The sequence below is a fragment of the Gouania willdenowi genome, chromosome 16, assembly GCF_900634775.1.
Source record: "Gouania willdenowi chromosome 16, fGouWil2.1, whole genome shotgun sequence".
Taxonomy (NCBI): Eukaryota; Metazoa; Chordata; class Actinopteri; order Blenniiformes; family Gobiesocidae; genus Gouania; species Gouania willdenowi.
The window spans coordinates 716408-733997 of record NC_041059.1 but is presented as its reverse complement, the minus strand read 5'-3'; the positions used below and the strand labels follow the sequence as shown (position 1 = coordinate 733997).

The 17590-nt window shown below is 38.4% G+C and overlaps 1 protein-coding gene across 1 annotated transcript in view; it reads left to right on the top strand.

Moving 5' to 3' along the window:
* The window catches only part of gabbr1a (gamma-aminobutyric acid (GABA) B receptor, 1a), a 113909-nt gene that overhangs the window by 39944 nt on the left and 56375 nt on the right, over positions 1-17590 (top strand). The window contains exon 7 of the mRNA XM_028471833.1: positions 374-534. Coding sequence (XP_028327634.1) covers positions 374-534 — 161 coding nt within the window. The remainder of the gene's footprint in view (positions 1-373; positions 535-17590) is intronic.

Here is a 17590-nt window from a genome sequence, read left to right as displayed (position 1 = left end):
GCGCCGCGCAGGGCTCGGTGGGTGGGAAGGGGACGGATGGAGGTTCGGGGGTTGGTTTTAGAAACTTGACTGAAGCGCATCGTGTCCTCGCATGAGCTCCTGATCAGTCCCTGATCACTCATCAATAATTCATGTGTCATGATGCTGAACTGATGGAGTTATTGACTGGATGTTAGTGACAGGAGGAGCTTTTACCTGCTGCTCCACACGGACACGTGTTGCCTTCACGACCCCTTCAGCAGCTCCTGACCTGTGATCGGTGACTCGGTTCGGTTCGGTTTGGTCCGGACCATCATGTGTACCTGGCGCAGTGTTTCCGTGCTCCGTGCGTGCCTGACTCTCCTCCTCCTCTTCCTCCTCCGGCCATGTGCAGGGAAGAAGAAGCTGTACATCGGGGCTCTGTTCCCCATGAGCGGGGGGTGGCCCGGGGGCCAGGCCTGCATGCCCTCCGCCCAGATGGCCCTGGACCTGGTCAACAACCGGAGCGACATCCTCCCGGACTACGAGCTGGAGCTGATCCACTACGACAGCATGGTGAGTCCCCCCTCAGCCACTATAATGCCAGGGGTTCTCAACCTTGGGCTCAGGACCCCATTTGGGGTCGCGAGACACTGAGTAGGGGTCACCAGATGCTTATTTTTACCCTTTTTCTGCAACTACACCAAACTTTCCATATTTTAACCTGTTTTCATCACTTTCTCACTACATTATTCCCTTTTCTGCACATTTTCAGCACTTATAAACTCTTTCCACCACTTTTTTTTATCCAATGTCACATATGTTGACCCATTAATGTCACTTTTAACCTCTTTTCACCATATTTCATGATTATTTTTATTTATTTATTTTTTGCCATTTTTAATGCCTGTATTCCGCTCATTTAAAAAAGGTTCCCTACATTTTAAAATTTCATAACCCTCAAATAAAAAAAAAAAAAAAAATCACATTTCACCACCTTTTCCACCTTTTTTGGTCACTTTGAACCATTTTATTAGTGATTAAAACCATGATTTCCATCTTTAAGATGACTATAATAATAATAATAAACGTTCCTGGATAACAGTGGATATTATTCAGATGAATAAATAAATGTGGTTTTCACAGATTCATAGAACAATCTCTCCCCTTTATTCCCCCTTATGGGTCCTTAGTCTCTGGAACCTTTATTTTGGCGGTTTTGGGCTGAAAGGTTTGAGAACCACTGGTCTATTCAACATCTGTGTGTTTGTCGCTTCGATGACCTTTAAAAACTTAAGGATTGCAAAAGCATTTCAAGGAAAACTAAAGAAAGAAAACAAGTCTCTATTAATCGATCACAGAACTCTGATCATTGAAAGTTATATCGATACTAAACAATGATCTAAATGAACATCTCATGTGTGTGTAAAGAGACTTTAGGAACATTTCAAACAAAAAAAAAGGGAAAACATACGATTCCTGTCAACATCACAACACAAGACCTTCCATATCTTTTCTGTAAAAGATTTATTAGCTTAATAAATAAACAGCTTCACCTCATTTTCTAACTCTAATTATTGAATCCCAAATCACAAAAACCCACAACGTAGAGGAAACATTATTTATTCATTGAATTATTCAAATATCTAACATAATAATAATAGGGTTTATAAGCCTATTTCAAACACGGATCATTTCTCCATGTATTGAACAATAAAAAAAGCCATGATGTCTCATAATGTGTATGATTAACCTAAAGCAAAGTGTCAGCTGTTAAAAAATGTGAATAAAACATGACTAAATGTGTTAAACACCTTGTTGTTTCTGACACAATGGAGACACAAAAACAACATGTAACAAACATGTAATGATGAGAGAAAATCACTGATTTAAATCCAGACTTAACCTGTGTGATGGAGAGTTATATTTCACATTTAATAAAATGTTACACGTTTTGTAGATTTTATCTCATAAGGATTTGGTAACAATAGAAACTTATCATCTCTGATTTTTTCCAGATGTTTTTGAGCATTTGTTTCGTTGTAAAAGGGCGTGTGGATGTATTTACAGTTTTCTGAAGGTTTTTTTCCTTTATTGTGATATTGTGATATGGGGTTGATGTAGAAAATGTGACGACCGCGCTTCAAAGCTGCTCGGTTGGTGTCGTACACGGAGCAGTCGTATGTGCACAGCGAGGAACAGACAAAGACGCACAGCAACAATCTCCATCTTTGACTGATTTTCATCTAATAAACACATTCATGATTGACTTGGAGGTTTATAAAATTTATTTCCTGTCCTGTATTCATGTTTATGGCATTATCTACAAATTTAGTGAAACAAATCTTCAAAATTAAACTAGAGTAAAATCCCCTCTCTTTGCTTTAACTTTGAACTCAGTGGTTCACAACCTTTTTTGGATCGTGACCCCATTTTTATATCACAAATGTCTGGCTTTTTTATATATCTATCTATAATTAGTTTTTAGTCATATTTGTTATACTGTGTAACACATACATTAGATGTACCAACGCAGATATTTTTGTTCATACCATGGCCGATCCTGATTTTTTTTCATAACTGACATCAAACACGTTGAATGTTTCAATCTTATTTTATTATAAAACATTGAACAATACCTGTGAAACAGTACAAATGTGTTGTTTTAACTGCACATGAGGTAATAATTTCAAATATAAATTAACATTACTGTCCAAAATACTAAATTATATCACTTCCTTTAGTCTTTCATTTTTCACATTTTAAAAAGTAATAAATGTCCAAATGCAGCAGCTTTGTGGATATTTAAATATAAAAATATTATTCTAAAAATAACTTGCAACAGTTACATGACAAACGCTAAATAAATAAATAATAGTATAGTGCATCATGTGTGACATTTTCATAAGTTAATGTGTAATAACATAATGAACATGACTCAGGTTTGTTGTTTTATTATTACAGTCACTTATACATTAAAAGGTTTTTATTTATGAACAAAACCATGAAATCCATATTCCATTCTTTTCACTGATAAACGCTGTCAGCAGACAACTGGCTCTGTATACTGCTAGCATTAGCTTTAGCATTAGCTTGATTTCTTGCTTCAAATGCTGCACACTGAGCAGTGTGGTGGTTTATTAAATGGTGAATAATGACGTAGCGTTTTGTTTGCAGCTCCACAAAAGCTTATTCAGGAAGTACTAATTGCGATCCTTTGCTCTTTTTTTTTGTGTAAAACTGCCAAACTTCCAACATGCTAAGCTAATCGTGCTGTTGTTGTCATCCTGACCTGTGTAGCAGAGGCATGCGCAGCACGCACATGCACACATGAGCTGATGGGCGGGGCCTGTCACTCACCTCAAGGATTCGCCGACCCCCCAAAATAAGGGAAATCGGCACTGATCGATTGATCGGTGCATCCTTAATTACAAGACATTTCAGGTGAACCCATTTCAATTTCAGGTGACCTCACAAGGGGTCACCACCCCAAGGTTAAAGAACACTTAACTGGTGTCTCCTTGCAACATAAAACAACTGCAAACTAACTACTGCGCATCTGCAACGCTGCCCCTAGCTATACCTGTATGCTAATGCGGCGGTTACTATGGTTACGACTATGCACATGTGGCTGCATCTGGGGCGTAGCCATAGTTAGCGTTAGCATGGTTAGCGTTTGCAGGTGCGAAGCAGCCATTGTTTACTCTGGCAAACAGGTGTCTATGAGGGAGGGATGGACATTTTTTCTCACACTTTTTTTAACTCACCTTTTTTGCAGCCTGCAATTGCATTTAAATAAACGAGTGCAATGCCCGTATGAAGTACGTATATATTTGGCACTGTAATATAGGCTAGCATACATCTGCAGCCAGCTGAGAGAGAGAGAGATACAAATAAACTATCTGTCCTCCTGGTTGCCATCAGCTGCGCGCTCATGCACATACTCTGTCATAGGTTGTTGAAATGCGTGAGACACAGTGCGTTAGTGAGTCATTACACAGACAGTTCTATGGTTTAAACAATGGAAAACTTGTCTGTAAAAGACTCACCAGTGTCTGACGGTTTTAAATGATCTATTCAGAGAGAGAGACGCTAACGATAGCATGGTACAGAGATGGAGACGGAGGAGGAAGTGGACTCTGTGACCCGCGATTTAAAGGAAGTTTGGGATCATGGGAATAATATTAAATAACCATGAAATATTAACTTAAATAACTTTTAGCAGTACAAAAATATTTTTAATACTGACCTTTTTTAAACCCAAACAAACTGCAACACAGTGACGTCATGAAGTGGAAATGGAAGTAGTGCACTCTGAGAGGGAGCCATAATCTTAACATGAAAATGAATGTTTTGAGCGTTTGTTACACCAAATTACTCCAAAATTATGGGTGTACACACACGGGGTATTTGGAAGCCATTCACTAAGTTTCAGGTTGAACAGATACAGTCGGGGAGATATTTGCTCCACAAACACACACAGAACATTCTTGCTTTTATAAGGAGGAGATAATAATAATAATAATAATAATAATAATGATGATAATGATAATGATAATAATAATAATAATAATAATAGTGTGTGTGTGTGTGTGTGTGTGTGTGTGTGTGTGTGTGTGTGTGTACATACTGTATGCTCATATGGATGCTAATCAGGAGCTCGATTTACTAACAGCTAGCAGTGCAGTCTGTTATTGGTCACAAGTTAAAACACTCACCAGTAGATTGAGAACAGTGGTAATCCAGTGACTTATTGATTTCCTGTTATTAATGCTGCCTTCACTCGTTCTACTAAATTCGCTGCCACTACTCACTAAGACGCCTTCATTTGAATAGTTACGGGTGTTCATTTCCATCCCTAATGCAACCGTATCCATGGTTACACACTAATGAAGCAGTGTTAGTGGTTAAATATGTAATGCTTGCATTAATGCAGGCTGCTGCATGATACATCATTAACACACAGTAGTGGGTCATAGCATTATAGATATTAATATCGTTCCTCACACACATTATTGTTCTTGTAAAGGTAGAAGTGTAGAAGAAGAAGAAGCTTTTCTTTACCTTGTAGATGAAAACATAAGTAGTATTTCTACATAATAGATCTACAAACATAGAACGTGTGTTTGTTGTCAGCAGTTGGTTTATAATAAACGCTTTAATCTAAAAATATTATGATTTTAAACTCATAAAATTAGGATTTTATTAAGACACCCTGGATGTTGTGGGGCTGTCATGGCTGACACGACTCTGCAACATCGCGTGGACATCGGGGGAAGTGCCTCTGGATTGGCAGACCGGGGTGGTGGTAGCCCCTTTTTAAGAAGGAGGACTGGAGGGTGTGTTCCAATTATAGAGGGATCACACTCCTCAGCCTCCCCGGTAAGGTCTATTCAGGGGTACTGGAGAGGAGGGTCCGCCGGATAGTTGAACCTCGGATTCAGGAGGAGCAATGTGGTTTTCGTCCTGGCCGTGGAACTGTGGACCAGCTCTACACCCTCAGCAGGGTCCTTGAGGGGTCATGGGAATTCGCCCAACCAGTCCACATGTGTTTTGTGGACCTGGAAAAGGCATTTGACCGTGTCCCTCGGGGATTCCTGTGGGGGGTCCTCCGGGAGTATGGGGTATCGAACCTCCTGATAGGAGCTGTTCGTTCCCTGTATGACCGGAGTCAGAGTCTGGTCCGCATTGCCGGCAGTAAGTCGAAATCGTTTCCGGTGAGGGTTGGACTCCGCCAGGGCTGCCCTTTGTCACCGATTCTGTTCATAACTTTTATGGACAGAATTTCTAGGCGCAGTCAGGGCGTTGAGGGGGTCCGGTTCAGGGGCCTCAGTATTGCATCACTGCTTTTTGCAGATGATGTGGTCCTGTTGGCTCCAACATACCGTGACCTTCAACTCTCACTGGATCGGTTCACAGCCGAGTGTGAAGCGGCCGGAATGAGAATCAGCACCTCCAAATCCGAGTCCATGGTTCTCAACCGGAAAAAGGTGGAGTGTCTTCTCCGGGTTGGAGATGAGGTTCTGCCCCAGGTGGAGGAGTTCAAGTACCTCGGGGTCTTGTTCACGAGTGAGGGAAGGATGGAGCGAGAGATCGACAGGCGGATTGGTGCGGCGTCTGCAGTGATGCAGAGTCTGCACCAGTCCGTCATTGTGAAAAGGGAGCTGAGCCAAAAAGCGAAGCTCTCTATTTACAGGTCGGTCTACGTTCCAACCCTCACCTATGGTCATGAGCTTTGGGTCATGACCGAAAGAACAAGATCACGGGTACAAGCGGCCGAAATGAGTTTCCTCCGTAGGGTGGCTGGGCTCTCCCTTAGAGATAGGGTGAGAAGCTCAGTCATTCGGGAGGGGCTCAAAGTAGAGTCGCTGCTCCTCCGCATCGAGAAGAGCCAGATGAGGTGGCTCGGGCACCTAATTAGGATGCCCCCTGAAAGCCTCCCTAGTGAGGCATTCAGGGCACGTCCCTCCGGAAGGAGGCCCCGGGGAAGACCCAGGACACGCTGGAGAGACTATGTCTCTCGGCTGGCCTGGGAATGTCTCGGGGTCCCCCCGGAAGAGCTGGAGGAAGTGGCCGGGGAGAGGGAAGTCTGGGCCTCCCTACTGAGGATGCTGCCCCCGCGACCCGGGAGAGCGGAAGAAGATGGATGGATGGATGGATGGATTAAGACACGACTTTCTTCTAGAAATATTGTGGCTGTAATCTCAAAATATTTTAATTCTTATCTTACAATATTACTTTAATGTAATAAAATTGATTTTATCAAGATGCAACTTTATTCTCATAAAATGTATGCTTTAATCTTGAATAATTATGACTTTAATATAATGAAATTGGGGTTTTATTAAAATATGACATTATTCTTATGAAATTATGTTTTTCTCAAAATATTCTGACTTTAATCTTGCAGGCCCAGATTGTTTTTATTTTATTTAAATGTGGCCCTAATACGCCGTCCTATTTACATTGTTGACTTTCTATAACCTTGTGTTGATGTAAAACAATTATTAACACGTTTACGTCATTGAACAACAACACCACAGGGTTACTGTACATGTGGATGTGGCTTTCAAAATAAAATGATCTCCTGGAATCCTGCTCTGCTAGTGCTCATCAATCATTAATCACCTTGGTATTTTAAAATGTCAGATTTATCAGACGCTGTAAATTTAAAACCTTCACCACCACGCGTGTGTGCGTGTGTGTGCGCTTTTTTTTCATGTGTGCATGTGTGTATGTGTGTATGTGTGTACGTGTGTATGTGTGTAGTGTTTCATTAGTGTACGAGCATCATCCCTCTTTCTATTTCACTAAATAATCACTTCATCTTGCAGTGCGTCCCGCATCACTCTCATGGTTATTGGGATTTTTTTTGTGTTTTTTATTTTGCAGAAAGAGGATGAGTGCAGACACACACACACACACACACACACCCGTCTCCTGCTCTAAGGTTATCAATCACGCTGCAGGACAGCAGCTGGAGCTCCGTCCAGACTCCAAACGGTTAAAGTGCTCAGGAAATTTAGCTCTGAGCTTTCAGCTGATTGGTGTTCACTTCTCTGCAGTGTGTGTGTGTGTGTGTGTGTGTGTGTGTGTGTGTGTGTGTGTGTGTTTCAAAGTGTGGAAAAGATGGTTCCTTCAACTGATGATCTTAAAGAAAGAAGAAGTTTCCAATAGAAACAGTAACAAGCGTGTGTGTGTGTGTGTGTGTGAGAGAGAGAGGCAGGGTTGCCATGGCAACACTGTTGAAGCAGAGCTGGGAAACAAACAGGGTTTCAGCTCTGTGAAAGAATGCAGGGCTGAATGTGTGTGTATGAGCTGATACACACACACCTGGTTCTCTGCAATCGCCTCGTGTGTGTGTGTGTGTGTGTGTGTGTGTGTGTGTGTGTGTGTGTGTGTGTGTGTGTGTGTGTGTGTGTGTGTGTGTGTGTGTGTGTGTGTGTGTGTGTGTGTGTGTGTGTGTGTGTGTGTGTGTGTGTGTGTAACGTAGCGCTAGCTACAGACTGATCCTCTGTAAACAGGCAGATAACCGGTGGCTCCTCCTGCTCCATTTTGTGTGTTGGGACATTTTTTTGAGATATGGTTTTATGAGTTGTGATTTTGTACATTGGGAATTTTTTGTTATATGTTGAGATTTTGTTACTGGGTGTCTGTGAGTTGGATTTTTTAAGCTAGGTTTTTGTGATCTGGGATTTCCTGCTTTAGAATTCTGTTTGTTGGGATTTTGTTTGTTAGAATTTTGTGCGTTGGGATTTTTTGCTGCTGTTGCTGCTAATGCTGCTAATGCTAATGTTGCTGCTTTGCCTCCGGCTCAGTAAATGAATGCAGATCCTTCTGAGCAGTGACGCTGACGGAGGCTCTAACGAGGATTCATTCCTTGAATGAAGTCGAGATTGAAGAGAATTTACTGTTAAGAACCAACAAGCTTTCTTCTCTTCACCTTCTCGTTTCTCACCTGGCCTTGGAATGCTAACGAGACGCTCACCTGAGAGCAAGCAATTATACAGCAAGAGATGAATTATGCTCAATATTTACACTTCCTGTTTGGGTCACATGACATCCTTTGACTGATTAAGACCAGAATGTTTTTGTTTTGCTCCTCATCTCCAGATCAAAGCTGAGTTTTATATAAAAGTTTGAGAGAAATGGATCAAAAACGCTGCTTTGATGTCCCGTCACTCTCTGCCTTTGTTGTTCCTGTGCAACAAAAAATAACAGAAGAAGAAATAAAACCAAAAGAAATTGGGTTCAAACATGTCGGTGAAAAACACACTCTGAGATGCTTTAAAACCTCCAATATATTGTCAATAAATGTAATAAGAATATTGATAAACAGGATATGTATACTGTACATGAACACAAAATATGATTTACTACGAAAATACAATAAAGAACTTTAATTTGTAACACTGTCAACACAAGGACTGTAAAGCCTCTAATAGATACTAAGAATAATCAACATGATTAATTATTGGGGTTCTACTTTGACATTTGAGTGAGGATTTTGTCTTCGTCATAACGATATGGCTGATCAGTGTGTTTTCATTGATGAAATTCAAATCTCTGAATATTGTGTTTCAAAGTGAACTGTGACAAATGTGCACAGTGGCTGGCTCCTATTGGCTAGCTCCTATTGGCTGGCTCCTATTGGCTGGCTCCTATTGGCTAGCTCCTATTGGCTGGCTCCTATTGGCTAGCTCCTATTGGCTGGCTCCTATTGGCTAGCTCCTATTGGCTGGCTCCTATTGGCTGGCTCCTATTGGCTGGCTCCTATTGGCTGGCTCCTATTGGCCGACGGCCTGGCGCGCTGCGCTCGCTGCTGGAAATCTGTCCTCAAAATCTGAGCAGATGTCTGAGGCAGAACCAGAATAAATCAGGTCATTAATGCTTCCTTAAAGCAGCAGTGGAAGAGTCAGAGACTTTTCATCACATCACAGGGCGGAGAGAGGACGCCAAGTTTGGAAATGATCTGGAATTATGTTGGAAATCGTCTTTTTTTTTTTTTAATTGGTCTGTGTGGACAACAACAGGAATTTGCTGTGTCTGAAGCTGGTGTTTACACACAATCAGGAACAATATCATATTATATATATATATATAATGTATAGTTTTCATATTTATTTATTAATATCATTTTTATTTCATTTAATTTATTAAAATTTGAACTCATTATGAGGTCATGTTTAAAACTTGATATAAAAAAAATAAAGTTGTATATTCTCTATATTTTCTGTATTTATATTTTTATATTGAACCTGTTTGAAGTTTTTCTTTAAATGCTGCTGGAAACTATCTATACATCTATCTATCTATCTATCTATCTATCTATCTATAGTATCTATCTATTTATCTATCTATCTATCTATACATCTATCTATCTATCTATACATCTATCTATCTATACATCTATCTATCTATACATCTATACATCTATACATCTATACATCTATCTATCATCTATCTATAGTATCTATCTATTTATCTATCTATCTATCTATCTATCTATACATCTATCTATTTATACATCTATCTATCTATCTATCTATACATCTATCTATCTATACATCTATCTATCTATACATCTATCTATCTATCTATCTATCTATCTATCTATCTATCTATCTATCTATCTATACATCTATCTATCTATCTATACATCTATACATCTATCTATCTATCTATCTATACATCTATCTATACATCTATCTATCTATACATCTATCTATCTATAGTATCTATCTATTTATCTATCTATCTATCTATACATCTATCTATCTATACATCTATCTATCTATACATCTATACATCTATCTATCTATCTATCTATAGTATCTATCTATTTATCTATCTATCTATCTATACATCTATCTATTTATACATCTATCTATCTATCTATACATCCATCTATCTATCTATACATCTATTTATCTATACATCTATCTATCTATACATCTATCTATACATCTATCTATCTATACATCTATCTATCTATCTATCTATCTATACATCTATCTATCTATCTATACATCTATCTATCTATTTATCTATCTATAGTATCTATCTATTTATCTATCTATCTATCTATAGATCTATCTATCTATCTATACATCTATCTATCTATCTATCTATCTATACATCTATCTATCTATTTATCTATCTATAGTATCTATCTATTTATCTATCTATCTATCTATACATCTATCTATCTATCTATACATCTATCTATCTATACATCTATACATCTATCTAGCTATACATCTATCTATCTATCTATCTATCTATCTATCTATCTATCTATCTATCTATCTATCTATCTATCTATCTATCTATCTATCTATCTATACATCTATCTATCTATCTATACATCTATCTATCTATCTATACATCTATCTATACATCTATCTATCTATCTATCTATATATCTATCTAAGCTGTAAATGGACTGATACGCAGACGTGGAGCAATGAGGAGGAGACTTTATTAGTTGAAACACAGAAATGTCAGTTAAACCTAACATGAGTCTAACAGCCCTCCTAGCTGCCTGTTCTGATTGGCTGAGTCGTCTGAAGGACACCCTCATCAGCCAATAGGGCGGAGCCTATGCAGAGCTCTACGCTAACGTTGGTCACACCCTTTTTTTTCAAGCCATGCTGATGAATAGTTGATTTAACTGGCGTTCTGTAGTTGAATGATGTTTGTTTTAATGTCAATATTAATATTTCAATCAGTGGCTGAAATAACAGGTCATTTATTTTAAATCATTTTAAACAACATTAAATCATAACAACAGGTTACATTTATTCTGTTTTTTTATTTTACATAAATGCTGTACATGAATTAATTTAACAGTAACATAACCAACTTCTCATCTGCATTGTTTCACCATGAATTAAATTGAGAGGGTCCAGCTCTGATAGTGGGGTCTCCTAACCCTCTTCCCCTGGTCAGGGGTCTGTAACCTTTACTCTACAAGGAACCATTGAACCTCATCTCACCTGGATTAAAGTCCTCCTGGAGCCATAAATACCTTCTCTATGAAGACAATACAGTGTATTACATTATATACAGTTAGAATTATATAGAATAATGTTTGATTTATATTGATTATGTAAATGGAAACTTAAAAATAGTTTAAAATAAAATACATTGAAATCAATAAATAAAACATTATCTTCATCTTCAAATTCTTACACATCTCAGTTTATATGAACACAATGTTTATAAAGTAGATTTTTATAGTTAATATATATGAAAGTCTATAAAAAGTAACATGAATATAATAACACATGATCATGTGATCAACACATGCTAATTACTCATTTCATAAAACATACATATTTAACCTGTACATTGGTGGTTAAATGAATCTGTTCCCACACAATTAAAATCTGTATTTTCTTCCAGAAATAGTGTTTTTGTTGGTTTAGTTTCTTACCAGGGATTTAAAACTTAAGGTTAGTCACAGGTGGAGGAAAGTTGATGATCTGTAGATGTTGTAGGAATGTGCTGAGTCATTGTACAATGTGATTTATTTTAGGTTAATACATTGTTATATTTTTATTTTATTTGACATTAATTATTAATAACCTCTGTAAAAAATAACTATTTATTTCAATAGTTTTATAAAGCTATAGGGAGTTATTGTATAAGAGTCAAAGGGCCACATTAGGCCCCAGAGCCACAGGTTGCAGACCCCTGTCCTAGGAGAACACAGCTGAACATCTGTCCTGGTATCATAGTCCATCAGTTCTGGTCCCTCCATGATGGTTCTGATGAGGTCCTCCTCGTTGGTGTGGAATCGTGTATGTGCTGCGCGTGTGCGCTCGGCGCCCCACATGCACTCTGTCACTATGGCCGGTGAGCTCAGCGAGCCCTCTCATCCCATCACCCCACCAATCACCCACCAGCCTTGTGTTCTGTTGCTCCGCGTGCCCTGATGCCCGTCCCTAGTGTGTGTTTGTCCCAGTGTCCTTGAACGCAGCACAGACCGTGTCTCTCCCCAGTGTTGATGACTCAGCAGCGTGTGTTTTGAATTTTCACTCACACAGATGTGACCAGATGATATTTTTACTCGCACACACTGAAAAAATAGTCGCATATGCGACCAATTTGGTCGCAGTCTCGAGCCCTGCCATTTTAAGCTGAGGCCTTTGTGTGGATTTTTCTTAGAAAATTGCTACATTATTGGAATTCAGACAATATGTGGTGGGCTTTTTAGTCTGGAAATTATGGTAATATTTTGTGTATTTTTGGAGTCATTTTGATGTAGTTTTTCTTATTTCTATGCGTCCATTTTTGGTTTCCATAGAAATTCAAATATGTTTAACTGACCTACCTTTGTGTCCCAACCCACGAGTTGAGAACCTGTGGTTTAAGAGTAAAGATGTTGTGATTCACAATGTGGGTCAAACCACAAATAAAGAAAAGGGACTAAAGTCAGACTGGCTTTACTGACAACAGCACGACCTGATTTAGCAACACACACGCACGCACGCACACACACACACACACCAGGGAATGGGAGTGCGTCTCTGCTTGTTCAACATCATCTAATATTCATGAATCTCGACAGTTAATCCCATCCTGTCCTTTAACTCAGGCACACATACCTCGATGGAGCAGAGCGGCTCACTCCTCACTGCTCACAGACTATTTACAACCCTCAGAAATACACACACACACGCACGCCGTTGCCATGGATACATCAAAGCCCAGCCTGCAAACTTTGATCAATTATTAACAGACGTGAGTGAAACAGAGCAGCTTCATCATCTCCTGCTCTTTATTTCAATCGTTTCCATCACACGTAGTAATGAACACACGCACGCACGCACACGCACGCACACACACACACACACACACACACACACGCATACACACGCACGCACGCACACACACACAAGCATACACACGCACGCACGCACACACACACGCGCACGCACGCATGCACACACACACACACACGCGGACGCACACACACGTGTGTGTTTGTGCTCTTATTGGTTTTAACTTCAACAACAACTCAATATTTGAGGTTTATTTTCCCAAACTCACCTGTTTTCTGGAGTTTTAGCCTCTGAAAAGTGACTTTCTGAGCAATTCTAAAAACGGTCTGATTTGCGTCCTACTTTATGCATATTCATGAGTCTATGGACGCTATCCACACTCTTGTCATTGTTTCAGCCAAAAAACAGCACATTACAGTAAAGCACATGGATATTTAAGAGGCTATTGTGATTGTGAGTCAGACAAACACTGTTTGTTATATGTCTATAGAACTACAGCAGCAGCAGGAGTTCAAACACTTCAAATGACATCATCTGTTCTAGTGATTACAGGAATAGTCCATTTAAGGTGACAGTCCACTGGACACACCAAACTTTACCTCTGATGTCACTACGGTAACGCCATCAGCAGTTTAAAACTAGAATGACTGCAGCATTTTCTCATAATTACACCCAATACATACAGTAGTGTACAGGGTTATTATAACAACTACTCACACATGCTACAGTGAACCCAGTAGAACATGTACACAGAGGTTCCTGGGACGCTGTAGAACCAGAATGTGGTGAGTTTGCTGAAAACAATTTGATTTTAAATGAGTTTTTGGCTTCTGATGACTTTACCGCAATACACTGAACAGCCTGTAGCCCCACCCACTTTACCAGTGGGTGGGGCTACAGAGACCATCCAGGAATCATGGGTTTTCCTCATTGTGGGAGTCAGCAGGCTCAGGAAGGACCACTTTATAGATGTAGAGACCAGAAAAAACATCTTTTTTATAATATGGGAACTTTAAAGCAAAAACAAGCACATGAACTTTAAATAAAGTTTTGATAAAAAACAGTTGTAATTGAAAAAATTGTAAAACAAGACAATAGAACAGGAATTAAACAAGTTGTTTTTTAGTTTATAAAGGATCCTCCCTTGTATTTACAAATGTGTCCAAAAATCTTCTAAATGTCCTCATAAGTAGATCTATGTCTAACAAAACACATCATTATGCACCACATTAATTTTATTTACTTTTAAAAATGGGACTACTTTACAGTTTTAGAGCCTGTGTTCCTCCATCTTGAAATCATGTGATTGATGATGTCACACGGCCCCACTGCCTGTAAACATCCTATTGTTTTCTATTGGAGTGAAACATTCATCCTGATTTTTACATCATTTAGTAGATTTTAGATCATTTAACAGCTTTTTCAGTCAAAATAACAATTTGTGCTGCTTTTTGTTGATCTAAATAATCAGGAAAAGTTAAATATGTTGATGTAAACCTCTTTAGTTTATGGAAAGAAAATTAAAATAGTTGTGACCGCAGGGGAGACAGTTCCAAGTCTGAGGTTTGGTAGTAGACAATAAAGCAGAGAAGAAGAGCTCTCCTAAGGGACCTTTATTCTCCCTTAAACAGTGTGGTTTTAATTATCAATAAGGAAATGACAGAAAAATACATAAAAACACAACAAAACCCCAAATATACAAAATAATAACAATAGTAGATGAAATGGCTCATTGGGCACCTGTTATTACAGTAGGGGATATACTGTATGTGTTGTATATTTTTGTTGTCAGTTTGTGTTTAAGAGTCTTTTTTGTTGTTAATTTGTGTATTTTTCTGTGTGTTTTTGGAGTTATTGTGGTGTATTTTGGTTGTTTTGGACTTGTAGAGTCATTTGTACGTATATTTGTTGTTCTCTCTGGGTTTTTGTGTCTTTTTTATGACTTTTTGAGTCATCTTTGTCTTTTTGGGTTTTAAGGGTCATTTATGAATACTTTTGTTTTCTTTTTAGTGTTTTTTTTTTTGCATTTTCTGTTGTTTTGGGTTTTTGTGCTGGTTCCATAAGTGATAGCCGCTTCCTATTCTAGGTGTTTCTACATGGACAACAGGAAGTGTTTGTCACAATAAATTCTCCCACTTTTCCTGACTTTTCATCCCGTCTTTCTGCTCAGACCCATGTTGTGCTGGGGTTAACCAACAAATCAAAGCTGATGTGCTCTGAGCAGATTGACTGAACACCTCTTTGATCTTAGAAACGCTCATCATTTGTTGCCCGATTAATGCTTTTTAAAGACTAATTAGCCTTAGCAGTCAATAACACAGGGTTTCATGGCAGTTGCGTGTCATTTTATTTCCCCAGTAACCCTCCAGGTGTAATTATCCTCCTCCCCGGCCCACCGGCTTTATTGAGACGTAGTTAGAATGCAGCGTCTCTACTTAACCAGTTGAGGAATAGCAGCAGTTGAATGCTTAAACAGCCCAGAGGAGGTCAGCGCCTGCTATTTTTAATTAGATTTTAATTTCTGTGCAATACAAGCAGAGAGTGATTTGGAAATTAGTCAAAACAAGCTCTTATTAAAACCTGCTAATGATTGAGTGATTGGAATTACATGGAGATAATTAGCGTAGAGAATGAGTTTGTGCTTATCAGACGTTTGTTGGTGAAACTCCATGTGATGGATGGTGATGTAAGAACCTCAGGGGTTTGAGTCGATTACCGATCAGTGGAAGTGATAGAAAACGATCAACGATCGCGCAATAAATAAAAGATCAACCTCTTTAATTTTGTCATGACATTTAACTCTTAGTGACATCATCAGAATATAAAGTAGTGTCTCGTCCTGGTTTTAATCATAAATAAAATGGGTTCAAAGTGAACAAAAATGATGGAAAAGGTGGTGAAATGGGATTTTATAAATCACAAAAATTGGTTCAAAATTGCACATTATGGGTAATGGAAATAAAAAATGTAAGAACAGTGAGTTTAAACTGGCAAATAATGGGCATGAGAAAGTATCAATGTGGTTGAAAGTTTCAAAAATAATCATGAAATCTGGTGAAAAGAGGTTAAAAGTGACAATAATAGGTCAACATATGTGACATTAGGTGTAAAAGTGGTAGAAATGGTTTATAAGTGATGAACATGTCTGGAAAGTGAAAAAATGTGTAGAAAAGACATTAAAATGTGATGTAGAAGTGTCAGAAATGTGAAAAATGTAGCAAAAATATATTAAGAGGAACAAAAATATGGCAAGAAAAAGTGATGTTAAAATATGGCGAGTTTGATGGCGTTTAGCCAAGCCACCAACACGGCTAGGTGAATAACTTCTCCAGTGACTTCTACAGTAATAATAATAATGTCTTTTTCTTCGTCTTCTTCTGCTTAGTCGTCGTTATTTAGAAGTGTTGAAGTCATGTGGTAGACTAGTTTCCATGGCAACAGAGGACCCAATGGCACGGTGAGATGTGTCACCAACAGGAACTCCAGTGTTTGTTCATCTAACGAGGCCATAACATACTGAGCAGTTATTAATAGTTTAACTGATTGATTCCCAGTGGAGCCATTGATAGGTGATCAGGTGATCAGGAAGTGTTGGTCACTCGTTGTTTCTCTTTATTCTTCCTGTTTTTACATCAGACGTAGATGCAGAGAAGGTACCAGAAGACTTCTGTCTTTGATTGGATTATTTAATGTATCCATGAATAATTCTGGTAAACATGTTTGAAGGCCAACAAAGTTTCAATCTAAATTAGACATGGGTGTTTTCATTTCAGTAAAAAAACACAGAAAAATGGCAAAAATACACAAAAATGAAACTAAAAAATCAAGACAACAAAAATGAGCGTAATGACAAAAAAAATACACAAATGAACAACAAAAATACAGAAATTATATTTACAAATCTAGTTTTACAGATTCTGTGCCCTCGTTTGAACATGTATTATTGTCTTTATCAGATTTGTATCGACAAGATGGAAATTCACAAATACAAATGAACAATAATAAATAAATAAATAGACAAACAATAGTAAAAGTAAAACTAATCTTATCTGTGAGCAAATAGTCCTGTATAAACATACTGTTTGTGCACAAATGTTGGCGTGCTTATATTTTGACGGTAAACTTTTCACCAACAAACTAAATAACTAAGAACTAAACGATGAAATAAATCAAAACACAAGCTCAGAAGCAAAACTAGGACACAACTGTGATCAAAGCCCAGTGGGATTTGATCACAAAACCTCTGAATAAAAACACCTCCAACATCTCCATCACAACAACCAACCAATGAAGTAAAACCACAAATATACAAATCAATGATTGTTTCTGATCTGAGGGTCACA